This window comes from Populus euphratica, unplaced genomic scaffold (assembly GCF_000495115.2).
Source record: "Populus euphratica unplaced genomic scaffold, PopEup_1.0 scaffold142.1, whole genome shotgun sequence".
Taxonomy (NCBI): domain Eukaryota; kingdom Viridiplantae; phylum Streptophyta; class Magnoliopsida; order Malpighiales; family Salicaceae; genus Populus; species Populus euphratica.
Genome location: NW_011499936.1, coordinates 188,144 through 203,601, shown reverse-complemented (window position 1 = coordinate 203,601; position 15,458 = coordinate 188,144). Strand labels below are relative to the sequence as shown.

Here is a 15,458-nt window from a genome sequence, read left to right as displayed (position 1 = left end):
GTAACCATGAAGGAAGCAATGAGAAAAAGACTAGTCTTTTCAACAAAACCTTTTATTCCAACTAAGAAGAATGGAGTTAATTTCCTTTTCTCTTTGGTAGATCATAGCAGCTTGAATATACATCCCTCTTAATAAAGCATGAGGTGACCTGATCAATCAAGGTTCATTCGCTTGTTGGCAAACAGAGAATTCAAGTATAATGACCACTCTGCTTCATATAATTATTAGCATTATACATGATAAACAAGCACATCAAGGAGTGGATGATGCAGGGCCAAGGAGATGTATTTACTTGTAGCGTAAGGGTGTCCGTTTGTCGACAACGCGTCAAAGTTACATATTTTGCTTGAAAAAACATTATTTCTTACACCTTTTCCGTCCAGCTAAACACAATTTAAACCGGGGAAATGACCGCCTGTCTAGCAAGCTAGCTGGTCAGACATTCTCGAAAAAAGGGAAACTAAATCAAGAGTAATGAAGGATACTGTGATGATGGTGAACACGCAATAGATTAGGGTGATATGTAATGTTAATCATCAGTGTCTTGTCATGACATCATTGAGTTAGGCTGCTCTGGTCAGCAAATTAGAGACCAAAGTGTCTTGTATTTCTTAATCAGCAGTGCTTTTGTTATTAATTAAGCAGATGTAGAATCATAAAAAGCAGGTTAATTAACAGTAAACCCATCACATCATCTTCAACTTTTCTGTCCTTGTATGGACATGGAGTGGTGAATGGGGTAGCAAGATGGACCCAGAAAAACACAATCTTTTTGAAATCAAAGCAACAAAAAGAAGCGGAGAGGAGAGATTGACACAAAGAAACACACGTGAGATTAAGAAACCTACACGCATGAAATTTGAAGCAGCAGATAATATCATCACATTGAAGAGAAAGGCTTGTCTGGTGTTCGGCCTTCAAAACAACCAACAATGCGAAGCAGCCCAATCCCATCACCACAGACTGGTATAGGAACTAGAGGAAACCAACGGCACAAAGACAACACACGTGGCCGACATGCAAATCAAGGTGAAGACTAGAAGAAAGAAGAGAATATCCTTAAGCTAGTGGAGAGAGGAATGATGAGGTATAGCACAGTGGATCTTTCTTACTTTGCTTGGTCCCGCTTGATTAATTTAGGACTTCAATTTATATTTTTATTCAATCAAAAGCAAGAGAAAATGTAAATTGCATATTTGTAAGTATTTTTGTTTTGACAAAAGGGGAAGAAACCATCTATATTGGAGTAAGAAATTCATGAAAATGATTTTAATTTAAGGTTTAAGGCTTCACAATGAAGAAAAATAGTCTTAAACCATGAACAAAACCAAACCCTTTGGATCACGGTTCCGTTTATCTACGCAGTGAAAACTAAGGTTCAAGTCAGGGAAAAAAAAAACATTAGAAAAAATATATATGACTTTTAACTTGAAATACAGTTGAAAACGCAGCAAACTATAGAAAAACCATCGATAAGTTTTGAAAGAGTAATAAGAAAAGCACTCTTTTGGTAGTTATAAGCATTAGCCTCTTGCATTTGCATGCTTTCTGTGAAATCAATCATGGAAGACCAATTTCTAGCATGTTAATTAATAAAGAGAAGAGGAGGGAGAGAGAGAGAGAGAGAGAGAGAGAGAGAGAGAGAGAAGGTGATTGGTGCCTGCTGCCTGCTACCTCATCTCGCTTCCTTTTTTTTCTTTTTCTAAATGTTCTATCATAATATGCTTTTGATACATTACCATGTTGACTAATCCCAACCAACCACTCCCTCTCTCTACCCTCCACTAGTCTTGGTGAGGTGAGACACAGAGAGGAAGGAAAGAGACTCATTTTCTCTTCTTTTAGTTGTTGTGAGCGTGTGTTGTCTTGCTAGTTGAGTTAACAGAAACCCACACTACCATAACCTCTTCCTCTCCCTTCAACCAGTAGGATTACATGCATGGAACCTTTTAGTCATTTCTTGAACATCACATATGTGCTTCTCATGTTCATGTACTCTGATGGGCACATGCTTGTTCCTGATTCTTAAGTTCCCACAGTGCTATATCCTTGCTGCCTTTATTATATCAGTCCAAGTTCGAAGAATAAAATTTGCAGCTTTTTCATCACTTGTAATTAATGGTTCTGCTGCTGCTTGCTTGAAATCAAACCACTGCTGGTATGTACACTCTTCTTGATATGTACTTGCACATGCTTCCTTCTTCATTATGTGAACAACTATGTTTGGTCCAGTCTTATTGATGATGATGATGATGTACAGTTGTAGATAATTAAGTTGGTAAAATGGGAAAAATTAGGGTGACTTGATTGACAGAAACCTGCTCGAGTCAATATTATTGTCCCCCACTCAATAGCCAAAACACAAAAGCTCAAGGCGCTTTTTTGTTCTGTTATAAGCAGATATGAGAGATTCTGCCATGCTTTGGCTAGCTAGAGGATAAAAAAATTATGGAAAAAAGAAACTTTACTGTATGTTTTTATTAAATAATTCCAATAGAGTATGGACAAGGAGAAAATTATAAAAACATTCTGGGACCTTGTAGACAAGTTCCTTTATCAATTTCGTTAACATAAGTGGTTAAGTGCGCAGTATCACATTGGATGACAATTAATGATTCTGTATTGGCATAGGCACGGCTCACCTTTTTTTTTTTTTTTGATATTATATGGTGTTTAGAAGAAAGTTCTTTTAGGGCTTTAGCTTCAAGTACCTGGTGTTGTGCTACATTACCACTGTGTTTCTCTTTTACCTCCATATCTGTTGCCTGACAGACCACTAGGTTAGATTTCAACCAATTTTAAAGGCACCTGGACCAACATCTCATTCTATCTGGACCACCAATACCTAAAGGTACAGTTTTCTCTTCCTAGATGAGGGATAGGGAGAACATTTTTTTATTTTCAAGTATGATATTGAACCAAATTCAAGCCAACCTGTGATATCATTACCATGGAGGAAATCAGAAAAATTGGTTCACCTTCCATCTGTCTAGCATTAGTTTGGAAGGATATTCGGGCTGCTGTACAATAGGAAAGATCATCGAAAGCATATCAGCTTAGATTCTGCACTAGTCATCCTGCTTAGAGAAAGTTAAATCAAAATCTCCAAGTCATAATGATGGAAGTTTGTGTCCTTTTCTTCTTAGATGTCATCCATGTTTTTTATAAGATATGGTTTAAAGAGATTTGATTGCATGCAGTATCTGTCTATCTTTCTGACTTCATGCCACCAAATATATATGGCAGCATTTACTTCATATTTATGGCTTCAGGTACCAATTAAGCTAGGTAACACTGGTTATGTTGTTGCCACCAATCTATATTCCCTGAGCTGTAGAGTTCAGTCCACAATACCATCCTCTTCTTGGTTTGTTGTGGTATGCCCTAGAGCCATTGAGTGGTCACCTGCTGCAAGAGTAGGGTCGGTGTAGGATTTAATGTTCTATGTTATTGCCCTTGACCAAAAAAGATTAACCGTAAAGAAACTAAGACCAAGAAACCGTTACATTCAATTCCAAGGTGTCGACAGATTCACAAATCTACTTCCCATTCAATTTGGTTAAATTGGAAGATCTATATGTTACCCTTTCAAGCCGAAAATTTACCTGTTTTTAAGAAAGAATAAACTTTTGTTGCCTATGAAATGGCCCCTTTCAAAGAGTAAATAACCAAGACACCAATACTTTTAGATCTGTCCATAGATGGCTGAAGTGGCTAGACATACAGCTCCATCATGTACATATGGACTGTATGCTTTGATTTGATTGCAAACCATAAGGGGCCAAGAATCACTTTAGTTTTCCATTTCCTAAATAAGCTTGAGGACATACTTCGGCCATCTAATTGGGAGCCATCAAGCATCAACACAGTTATGGTAGGTATTTGCTCATCCTTTCTTATTCCAAGCATGGATTATGAGTTGGATTTTGTCAGCCAAAATTATCAAGCATCTCCTTTTGACAAGGAATATTTGAGACTTTAGTGTTTCGTCACCAATTCTCAGGATCTTCCATTTGTAACATGACTACAATACTGAACTTTGTAAAGTTTACTTGACGGGGGTGTCATCGGACCATCTTTCATGCATCGAGACTACTTACACAACATCTGTTACTATAAAATAGAAATTACCTATATATATACATATATATATATATGTATATTGTCATTTTATTATACTACATATAGAAAGGTTGTGGACTGTTGTGGTTGGTGAGGTAATTGCCGAGGCACAGCCATACATTTACTGCTTAAAGGGGTTTTGGATTCTGCCAAATCCGACACCACCGGAATATCAGGTAGTATACTTCAGTCTCTTATGAGGTATATCTGTCAAAATTTTAACAGAAGTACAAAAATCCATGCCTAAACTTGTAAACCAGTGAGGGGTTTTGCCTTGCAAAAGAAGCATTTAATAAACTTCAACCACCAAATTAACGTTTAATGCACATGTCAAAGATATAAACTAGAGACCATTTTGCATGTAGGGTGGTCAAAGAAACTGCTATTGTTTCTTTTTCTGTTTCCTGTAAAGACTCTTCTTATAGAACCATCCTCTTCTCTCTTAAGAGCTTGACAGTAGAGAAAAACTGACTGAATCATCTGTGTTTTCTTTCTTCTATTTTCTTGCAGGTAAAACTCCAAAACTTCTGTTGTTAGACTTAGAGGGCTTGTCTAGTAGAGTTTTATACAGGAAACATTGAAGATGGTTGGGCCCTTGTTGGATTAAAAAGGCTAGGCGAGGTAAGGCCTACATGCCATTTACATTTTAAAAGTGATCGATTCTATGCGTTTAACACTTTTGCATGCTAAAGCTATACAGTTACGTGGGTTGACATGTCTTTCAAAAATCATGATCCCTTCTTCTTCTTCTTCTTCTTCCACCATTTCAGTTTCTTCTCCTTTTCTTCCCCATCTTTCTGATAATTTTGGCCATATCTGTGAAGCCACTACATGGTGATGAATTTTTTCTTCAAAATTAAATGCTGCCTCATGTGTTGATGAAGTTGTTAGATTACTGCCCTTTTGCCTTGGCAATCATTGTGAGTATGTCCTAAAAGCTCTCTCAATTTCTTCCCTTAATTGGTGACTAGAATGCATTAATTCACTTCAATATTTCTTGAGAGCTCGCTCTTTTTTTTCTTTCTTTTTTCAACTATATTTCTCCTTTTTAATTTTGACATCTTTTCCAACATTTTCTCAGGCTTTGATTTTTCCAATTTAATTCCAGGGAGCACCAAGTAATTCATTTTTGTTTTTTTTTTTTCGAGTGAAAAATGATGTATAAAGAGTTATTTTATTTTATTTTATTTTATTTTAGGACAAATTTCCTGGCCTTCTTCTGTATGCACGCCCTTCCTTTAGATACATTTCATTTAGAATCTGCTCTGGAAAAAAAGGAATTAGAATGAATGAATTACCATTTCTGCTGTTACTAATGGAAAAAAAAATGAATATATCAGATTGCATTGCTTAATATTGTCTGATACACAAAAATTCATTACAAATTTTTCTTTTTCCATGGACAAATTCAATGTCTAATTACAGAGTAGTTTTCTAAAGGTATTCCTTTTCATTTATGGTACCTCGCTCACCTCTAAATTTTGTTGATACGCCTGCCTGTTTGATTAAACACATCCTGGATTTATTTCAGGTGAGATCTCAAAAGGGCATGCTCCATTGTTCTGAAGTTAGAATCTCTCACTATCTTTTGATCAAACGAAAAGAAAATCGCAAAAATGAAGTTTATGAAACTTGGGACACGGCCAGATACCTTCTTTACAGAAGAGGCAACCAGGTATGTTGATCTATCACCAATTTCTGTATCAATTAAAGCTGCATCTATCAGGTATGAGCTGTACGCAGTCATGTTACTTTTGCAATGCAGGTCTGTGATATCAGATATAACTAGTGACCTTGTTATACGAATCAATAACATCAATTTTCTTCTTCATCAGGTATGATTTAGCCAAGGACATAAATGAAATCTTTGTCCCAGATGCATCTTCACTGATGTCAACTTTCATGCTAGACATTCATAATATGTTTTAACATTGCATACAATTCATACAGCATAAAGAGATGGGGAAAAACATATAATTTTGTATTTTCCATGGCATGTAAAGTACAATTTCACTATTTTAATCTGCATTTGTTGATTTTTAGAACCCTAAATTCATCCAAGATGACTTGGATTCTTACTAGCTTTACTGCTCTTAGCTGCAGTTTTCACTTCTACCGAAGTGTGGCCTCTTACAGAGGCTATGTACAGATTCTGAAGATTCAAATACTGTTACAATAGAGCTGCATGATATCCCTGGAGGGGAAGATGCTTTTGAGCTGTGTGCTAAATATTGTTATGGAATAACAATCAACCTCAGTGCTCATAACTTTGTATCTGCATTTTGTGCTGCAAAGTTCCTTCGAATGACAGAAGCTGTCGAGAAGGGAAATTTTGTCCTTAAACTTGAGTCCTTCTTTAATTCCTGCATTCTAGAAGGTTGGAAGGACTCCATTGTCACGCTACAGACAACAGTCAAGTTGACAGAGTGGTCAGAGAACCTCGGAATCGTCAGAAGATGCATTGATTCAATTGTTGAAAAAATCCTCACACCCCCTGCAAAGGTCAACAAATCCCTTACAGAAGCAATTTCATTTTTTCATGAAATTGAAAAAAAAATATTTAATTTAGTAAATATTTTCAGGAAAATCATCTTAAAGTCATTTTTCCTTGCAGGTAACATGGTCCTACACTTATACTAGAAAAGGGTTCAACAAGCAGCAGCAATCTGTTCCCAAGGATTGGTGGACGGAGGACATATCCGATCTTGACATAGACCTTTTCCGATGCATAATTATAGCTATTAAATCAACATATATGCTCCCACCACAGCTCATTGGTGAAGCTTTACATGTTTATGCCTGTCGTTGGCTACCGGATGCTACAAAGATTACACCTCCAGAGAGCTCAGTGTCTCAGACTGACGATGTTGCAGAAAATCATCGAAAAATTATTGAAATCATTGTGACTATGATTCCAGCAGATAAAGGGTCAGTTTCAGTTGGCTTCTTGCTAAGACTTCTTAGCATTGCAAGTCACCTAGGTGCATCTGCAATGATAAAGACAGAACTTATAAGGAGATCTAGCCTGCAATTAGAGGAGGCAACAGTTAGCGACCTGCTATTTCCTACACATTCATCCTCCAATCAACATTATTATGATATTGACTTGGTTGCAGCAGTGCTGGACAGTTTCTTGCTGCTATGGAGAAGAACATCACCTGCACCTATCGAAAATTCCCAGTCTATGAGATCAATTAGAAAGATTGGAAAGCTTATTGACACTTACCTTCAAGTGGTTGCTAGAGACATCAACTTACCAGTATCAAAAGTTTTAGCTGTTGCTGAAGCTTTGCCAGATATTGCTAGGAAAGATCATGATGACCTGTACAAGGGAATCAACATTTATCTCAAGGTAAAGAGCTATATGCAGCATGTCTTTAATATAATATAAAGCTCAGGACTTGTTGAGCCCTTGCAAAACTTTCCATGGCCTAATGCTCTCAGCAAGTTCATTATCATGGTATTCTCATTTCTGATCTTCAAACCATTCACACATTCATTCATTTTCAAACAGGAGCATCCTGAACTGAGCAAGGCAGATAAGAAGCGTCTATGCAGGCCTCTAGACTGCCAAAAACTCTCGCCAGAAGTCCGTACCCATGCTGTAAAGAATGAGCGCCTGCCATTGAGAACAGTCGTGCAAGTCCTATTCTTTGAACAAGACAAAGGCTCGAGGGCAAATGATCAAAGAATGTCAGCACAGGAGCAACTACTCTCCAGAGGGAAACAGATACCGTTAGTGAGGGACGAGCTAAGTAAGCTACAATTAGAACAGCATGAACAAACCACCCCACTGGAGGGAATAGGGAAAACACCAGCACCATCCGAAAGCAGCTCAAGAAATCATCAAAAAATGAAGAGAACAGATAAAAAGATAGCGTTGGAGTCAGAGAAAAAGGTGGTGAGGGAAGAAATAGAGGAAGTAGAAACTAAAGATGGAGGAAGCTCAGGAAGCAAGATTAATGCCAAAAAGATGATGAAAAACAGAAGTGGATCAGACCATAGCCGTGATAAAAGTAGAGACAGGTAGATAAATTTAGACCATCCCGATCAATTTTCTCTTTTCTTGTTGGAATCATGTTCTTTCTATATAAAAAAGAAAAAAAGAATGGGTTAAGTTTAGCTTATCCATCTGTGTTAGTAATCTTTTATACAGAGTTGAAAGCTCTATGCAGATTGCATTTTTGTTTGTTTTTGATTTGATACATCAACTATATGCCATATTTGTACTGGTTAATTTGCAATGTCAAATTACTACTGATTAATCAAACAGTTCGTATGATCTATAGCTGGTTTGATGTGGTCTGATCTCGGTGAACTAGGTAAAAGAAACTTGGCTTAAGAAGCTGACAGGCCGGCTTAAGTGAGAATTGAAGAGCAGTAGCAATTTCTTTCCCATTTTTTTAATCTTGAATCAAAATTAAAATCAAGATCCAAGCCCGTACAAGCCTGAGCTCCTTTTGTCATAAAGGGAAAGCTTGATCGAATTCTCAACACAGGTAGTTCACTCTCCTGGCTTCCGGTTCAGCCTTGTGCTGTATATGCTGTCATGCCCGGACAAATCCTCTTTCTGATTCCTTGACATCCAAGACCTACAAAAAGCTATCATGCGGGACTGCTGAGTGCTCCAGGTCCGTCCAGGGTCATGGCTGCCACTCTGAATCCCCCCATTTTACACCCTTTTGGTTCTTGTTCATGCATTTTTCAATCCAGGCCATTGCCATCAGAACCATAACCATAACCATACTCAATTCAAATGACGAATGATGATAATGCTATCAGAATCCGCAACTCCATCACCACCAGTCTAAGAGTAAGGAGGAAGCACATTCTCCATTATTACCATCTAATCACTATGCTGCCAGTTTGGAAACAAACATTTATTCACTTGATTGAGTGCTAGTGGTGAATGTGTGGAGAAGATCAAACTCATAACTGCAGTAAACAAGGAGAATCAAAAGAAAACAAAGAGTACTAGAAACTTAATTAAAATTTGAAGCCTGGAACTCAAGTTGCTGATTTCTTCTTCAAATTCATTGCATCCTTGTCTATCATTCGGTTAAGAAGTTGCTGATTTCTTCTTCAAATTCATTGCATCCTTGTCTATCATTCGGTTATTCTTAACCCAATTTTATGCTTACAAGACTAGAATTTTCTCATCATGAAATCCTAGAAATACCATTCACACCCAAATTCATATACTTGATTTGTATCGGAAGTGGAAACATTGAAGATAAATAACATGTGATGAACAAGTCTCTCTCATCATTCTGCCAACATCTCAAGATTCAAAGACTAACATTAAACATGGTACTTGGTTATTTGATTGGCTTCGAATTTGTCTCTTTATGCATACATAATTTACTTTTAAAAACTTGACTCAACACTAACATTCTTGGAAAAACCATTATTTTTAAGTAATTTTTTTATAATTTTGATACATTTATGTAAAAATCATTTAAAAAGCACATATTAAAAAAAATCATGGCAAGAATTTATTTAAAAAACACTTAAAAAAATGTGAATCCAAGTAAAACGTTGCCTAAAACATCACAATTGCAAGAAAAACATTAGCAAGTAGCCCTGACCATAGCTGAGAAAAGAGAGCCAACAACCTTGTAAATCCATGTGTGTGTGGGTGTCAAAGACCTTGTCATAAACTGAAGCCGGCTTGGTTTGGCTTCCATTTTTGGCTGCCCCATGCCTGCTCTGACCTAAATGTAACCGAGACCAAGACCATCCCCTTCCTTTCATTTTTGGTGCTTGAATTTTAATGTCTTGTCTTGCCTCTTGCAATTTATTAAATTAAATTGAAAAAATCACAATCACTCCCTTCCTCTTTGCTTTACAAAACAAAAACAAAAACACCACCTCTCTCTCTCTCTCTCTCTCTCTCTCTCTCTCTCTCTCTCTCTCTCTCTCTCTCTCTCTCTCTCTCTCTCTCTCTCTCTCTAGATAGTTATAAAAGACTAATAAAAAAAACTTAACTACAGCAGGAAAGAGGAATAGGGAGAGAAATGTCTAAGAATCTTGACTTCTCCTCATCTTTCCTTCTTTCCTCTCCTTTGTTTTCCTAAAAGGTAAAGTCTTTTTCTTTATTTTTCATTTCAACTGTTTCTTTGTTTTCCTTCCATCAACTCTTCATTGTTTCTGTTTTTTTAAATTTTGGATAGTGATTTGATTTCTGTTTAAAAGTCATAATCTTTTTTCTGGGTTTTGCTTGATCTATTGTGGGATATTGATTAAATTGTTTGTTGTGTGTGGTTTGTGCCTCAAGTTTCAATTTTTATGATGGCATTGGAGTTGTCGGATCAGAAAGTTTGGGTTTTTGGATCGGTTAGATGTAATACATTTGATGAATTGGTGTTTGTACCTGTTATCATGGCCTTTGCTTTTTTGGTATGTATAGTTAGACGTGGTCACATCTTTTGATTCATGTTAATTGAATATGGATTTTGGAATTGGATTTTGCTATGAGTCCTGATTGGTTAGTAACAATCTTCTTCTGAACGTAAAATCTTACCTGCCGAAACAAAAGTGGGAGCACAAGATTGATTTCAAAGGATTATTGAGGTATGCTTGAAAGGTTAAGATAGTAGGTTAGCTATTTTTGTATTCCGTAATAAGTTAATCCCCCACCTAATAAGGGCCTTTCAGTTGTTGATATGGTGAATAAATATTGATATTAGCTCTTTTAGGTTAAAGGCTCTTCAGTGAGATAGTAAGCATGGTGTTACGCTTTAGAAGTTGGCTGTTTAGTCTCTAATAGTGTTTCTTGTTAGGCAAGAGTATATGTGTGATGCAAGCTCCCGGGATTTTAAACATATGAGTACTTTCATTTGATGTCTTACTTTTTCTAGAGATAGCTGTAGATAGGGTTTCCAAGATTGAAACATACCATTATGTAATTTGTCTTGTTCCCAGGCAATAGAACTTAAGCGCTCATCATTGTCCTATGGTCATCAGAACTTTCCTCTGAAAAGACATTTATGGAATTTGAATTTGTTGTTCAGATACTGTGTAAATTTTGTTCAGTGCTATTCAATATTGTTGTTGGTGGTGATTTTTGCTATCATATCTGAATTCATAATGAAAGAATTCATTCCAAGCTTGAATTCTGATCCTCTAAAACAAAAGCAGGATTGAAGGGTTTATTTCAAAGGATTGTTGAGGTACCCTTAAAAGGTTGATCTGATAGGAGCAAATTTGAACTGTTTTGTAGTCCCTAATAAATCAATCCCTCACCTTTTTAGATGGCCTTGGATTCTTATCATGAATTATACAAGGGGTGGATAAATTTTTTGTATTAGTTTTTTTAGGTTGTGGACACTTCATTGGGGTAGTAAGATGGAGAACGCTCTGGATGTTGGCTGTTCAGCTCAGAGTAAACATTAAGTATTTTCACATGCTGTATCGCTCTTATTCTCTAAACATAAGTGTAGATGGTGTTATTAACAAGTTATTTTACTATATAGTCTCTTTGTATTTTTCCTAGTGAATAGAATAGATGTTAAACTCCCATTGTTGTCCTATAGTCATCTGAACTTCCCATTGAAAAAGATTTCAATGGTATTTGAATATATGGTTTCGAGCACCGTGCAATTGTCATTCTAGGTTTTTAACTTATAATCATGCAAGTTAAGCTGGTTGATGCTGCGTGTGTGCATCTTCTATGATAACAGCATCCTGAAGTTTGGGACGGTGCTCAACTTTTTGCCTGAGAGATGGGAAATGGAAAAGGTCTTTCAGATTCTTTCCAGGTTTTTAATGGCATTAGAAAATTCAAATATTTCTCCTGTTAAGTTTCTTGGTGAGAAAAATTGAGAATATTGGTTTCATTTGTTGCATATTAGATCAAGAGTTGAATTGGTTGTCACTTGTCTGATAAGATTATATGTTTTGTTTTATTTAAAGGAGATATAGAGAACGGAAGGAAATATCATATTCTGATTAGTCTCTGATGTTTCTGTGCCATTTAAATCACTTGGCAACAAAATTGGTATTTGCAGGTCATGTTGCATTTATGATTACTTGCAGCCAATACGATGCAGGTGACAGAAAATAACCATTGGTTTCTGAATTGATTGTATTTTATAATTCTGGTGTTTCCTTAATTCACTCTGTGACAGAAGAAGCAGAGCGTACTGTTTCGTTGTGTGTTGGAATGCTACAATGACTTGGTATTCTTGAATTGCATGCAGGAAAAGGGAAATAAATGAATATTAGATTCTGGCAGGCTTTGATAAAAGTTACAAGATTCTGATTTTGTTTTCTTTAATTTATTTTCTTAAGTTGAGCATATCAGAAAGGGATGCCCACTGTTTTATTTTAAACGGCAAATTCATAATATACAAAAATGTATTCATGGTTATACTTCTGTAATTATTATCCAATTTCAAAAATCAAAGTGTTTTAAAGAATTGTGTTAAAATATATGCACATGTTTGATTACGTGTTCCTAAATATATGCGCACATGTTTGATTGCATGTTCCTATTTCTCTTCAACGTATCCAAAGCATGTCAACTTGAAAAGTCAGAAGTTTATTCTTCTTTTTTTTTTTTTTTAACTAAATTAGTTAACTCCCGTTAACAGATCTGAATTTACTTTGGAAGTTTGATGAAATGCAACTTGTTTGTGTTATGGTATATCCACTCTCTAATTTCCTATACATATGATTTGGTTGCCTTGAAGTACTCATCCACATACAAGTAAAGGGAAGTTTGTTGACATGGTTATTTCCTTCTCTCAAGTTAACTGAACTTGTATGATACTTTTTACACACCTTCCATAATTATAGCTATGATAGAATTTGAAATACATAAAATAGTATACCGTTACAGATTATTCTCGTTTGTTTTCTTGGTTTCTTGCTTGCTGAATCAACAGTCTTTTGAGCTAGAGTGCGTAATTGAAGTGGCTCTCTCTTTGCTCCAGGTATGGAGTGTTTTGACGTCTGGAAAAGATCATGGTGCAGTGCCTAGACGGATTCAAGCATTTGTGTGCTGCTATAGCAAACTGTTGTGATGCAGATTTGTATAAGCAACCCAGAGGGCTGGAAGATCCAGAAGTTCTTGCAAGGGAAACAGTGTGTATGTTACATCTTTTAATTAAATTTCAGCTCTGGTTTCAGTAATCGCTCTAGTGTAGTTATTAGCATTTAAATGTGCAGCTCTGGTTTCAGTAATCGCTCTAGTGTAGTTATTAGCACTTAAATGTGCAACTTGATCTGTCATTCAGTTACCTTTGCTTTCTTATGGCAAGTGATAGTTTTAGAATGGCTTGTCATGCATTATATGCTTCTAGTGTGTTACATAAATCAACTTCATATGAATTTTATAATTTCAGTTAGGATTAGGATTTCTAGATCAACTGCAAATGCTGGTCTTTGAATTCAAAGGTTTTCCACTCATAAGATGCTTGTTCTTTCCTGATGCAGTTAGTGTGAGTGAAATAGAAGCGCTGTATGAACTGTTTAAGAAGATCAGCAGTGCAGTGATAGATGATGGGCTGATCAATAAGGTAACAAAAGTCATGGCATATTCCAATTGTTCTAATTAGGTTATTCATTTTTTTCACCTCTGGAAATGATTTATCCACGTTTTTAATATATGGAAATGATTTTTTTATTATTAAAGCTATCCTTTTAAAGAGAGATTTCTTTCTTAAAGCCTAATGTGTTTCTTCATCTTTAGTAGTGGATAAATGAAAAGTTCTATGAATATTGATTACAGGAAGAATTTCAACTAGCATTATTCAAGACAAATAAAAAGGAAAGTCTATTTGCAGATCGGGTATTTTATTCATTTTACCTCTAAAGTCTGTTGTTTCACTTTTTGTATGCCTTTGGATGCCCTTTTTCTTGCTTTGTCATGGTACATTTGTTCAAAGTTTTCCTATATTAGTTGCAGGCTTTCATTATGAAAATGCCTTCAATGAAGATTGCATATTAATATCTCAAGTCCAAACTTTTGTAGGTATTTGACTTATTTGACACAAAGCACAATGGAATATTAGATTTTGACGAGTTTGCACGCGCTCTCTCTGTATTTCACCCCAATGCACCAATTGATGATAAGATTGAATGTAAGTGTTGCTAATATATGTAAAATGCTTCAAGTAGACTGAAAGTAATCTGTAATTTGTAATTGATACTTGATATGTGCCTCCGACATCATGATCTCTTTCTTGTTTTTTGTTGAGGGAGAAGAGATTGGTAATGCCGCTGTGGGATAAGTTTTTTTATTATGGAATAGTCTGTTTGTTCAGTTAGATTTTAATTTATTGTCTTAAGTCCTCCATTTCCTCTAGATTTTTTAGCAAAATGCCTGTACTCCTTATATATTGATGTTTCTTGATAGGCCCCACTTTTACTTTCTTGCAGTTTCATTCCAACTGTATGATCTCAAACAGCAAGGGTTTATTGAGAGACAGGAGGTACTTGGTCTTCTCAAGTGGAGATATGAGATTTATTAACTCTGAGAACTTCCAATATTTAAGATAAATCTTGCGTATATTTGAAATGCACGTCTGGATTTTATTATTTAGTATCAAATCTTGATGTACAGGTAAAGCAAATGGTAGTGGCTACACTTGCTGAATCTGGTATGAATCTGTCGGATGATGTAATAGAGAGCATTATTGATAAGGTGTTTCCTTAATCTAGCTGGCTTTTATCTTGACTGTCATTATTGCATGGTGCCATGTCAAAAGGAGTTAAAAGAAAATGAAAAGATGAGTGTTATATCACTGTTCTTGTTTATGTTAGACATTTGAGGAGGCTGATACTAAGCATGACGGGAAGATTGATAAAGAAGAATGGCGAAGCCTTGTTTTGCGACATCCCTCTCTTTTGAAGAATATGACTCTCCAGTATCTCAAGTGAGTCATTGCCTTATCATCAATGAATTGTACATAAAAAAAACAGTTTCTTTCACCAATGTTTGAAAAGTGACATTTTGTTTTTCATGTTTCTTGAACAGGGACATCACCACCACATTCCCAAGTTTTGTGTTTCACTCACAAGTTGATGATACCTGAATTGTAGATGTGAACAAATTTTACTGATGTAGTTTAGAAGAAACGTGCGGTTGTGCGTGCCAAGGTTTCCTAGATATAGGGAGAATGTCATCTTGTGTTTTAGAGCTGCAATGACTAGAGCATGCTCTCCATTTTGCATTAGATTAGATTTCTACCTGGAACAAATCGGTTCCTGCTGTTGTTTCTTTCTTTCTTGCGTTTGAATGGGGTAAATTTCATGCTTGCAATTAAACCTTGATTTAGTTTTTTGAGATTTTGGCCTCGGTTTTGCTTTCTGCACAATATATAAACGGTCTC

At 36.0% G+C, this 15,458-nt stretch overlaps 2 protein-coding genes across 11 annotated transcripts; both read left to right on the top strand.

Moving 5' to 3' along the window:
* The first annotated feature begins 750 nt into the window (after window positions 1–750).
* On the top strand, window positions 751–8,406 carry LOC105136465 (BTB/POZ domain-containing protein At5g47800). Of its 10 annotated transcripts, none has more exons than XM_011041827.1 (8): window positions 751–2,158; window positions 2,773–4,298; window positions 4,633–4,743; window positions 5,654–5,797; window positions 5,888–5,957; window positions 6,220–6,624; window positions 6,737–7,474; window positions 7,637–8,406. In XM_011041827.1, exons 4-8 carry the CDS (start codon window positions 5,739–5,741, stop codon window positions 8,150–8,152), a joined length of 1,788 nt encoding a protein of 595 aa, XP_011040129.1. In that variant the 5' UTR covers window positions 751–2,158; window positions 2,773–4,298; window positions 4,633–4,743; window positions 5,654–5,738; the 3' UTR covers window positions 8,153–8,406. The 10 variants fall into 10 exon arrangements, with proteins under 10 accessions (XP_011040129.1, XP_011040131.1, XP_011040130.1 ...); XM_011041829.1 differs by adding an exon at window positions 4,947–5,046 and having other exon boundaries at window positions 751–4,298; XM_011041828.1 differs by adding an exon at window positions 4,893–5,042 and having other exon boundaries at window positions 751–4,298.
* A 1,654-nt stretch (window positions 8,407–10,060) lies between these two features.
* LOC105136464 (calcineurin B-like protein 3) lies at window positions 10,061–15,412 on the top strand. Its single transcript, XM_011041822.1, has 9 exons — window positions 10,061–10,202; window positions 13,059–13,213; window positions 13,561–13,643; window positions 13,856–13,915; window positions 14,099–14,207; window positions 14,506–14,558; window positions 14,690–14,770; window positions 14,890–15,002; window positions 15,104–15,412. Exons 2-9 carry the CDS (start codon window positions 13,090–13,092, stop codon window positions 15,159–15,161), a joined length of 681 nt encoding a protein of 226 aa, XP_011040124.1. The 5' UTR covers window positions 10,061–10,202; window positions 13,059–13,089; the 3' UTR covers window positions 15,162–15,412.
* Window positions 15,413–15,458: the final 46 nt, after the last annotated feature.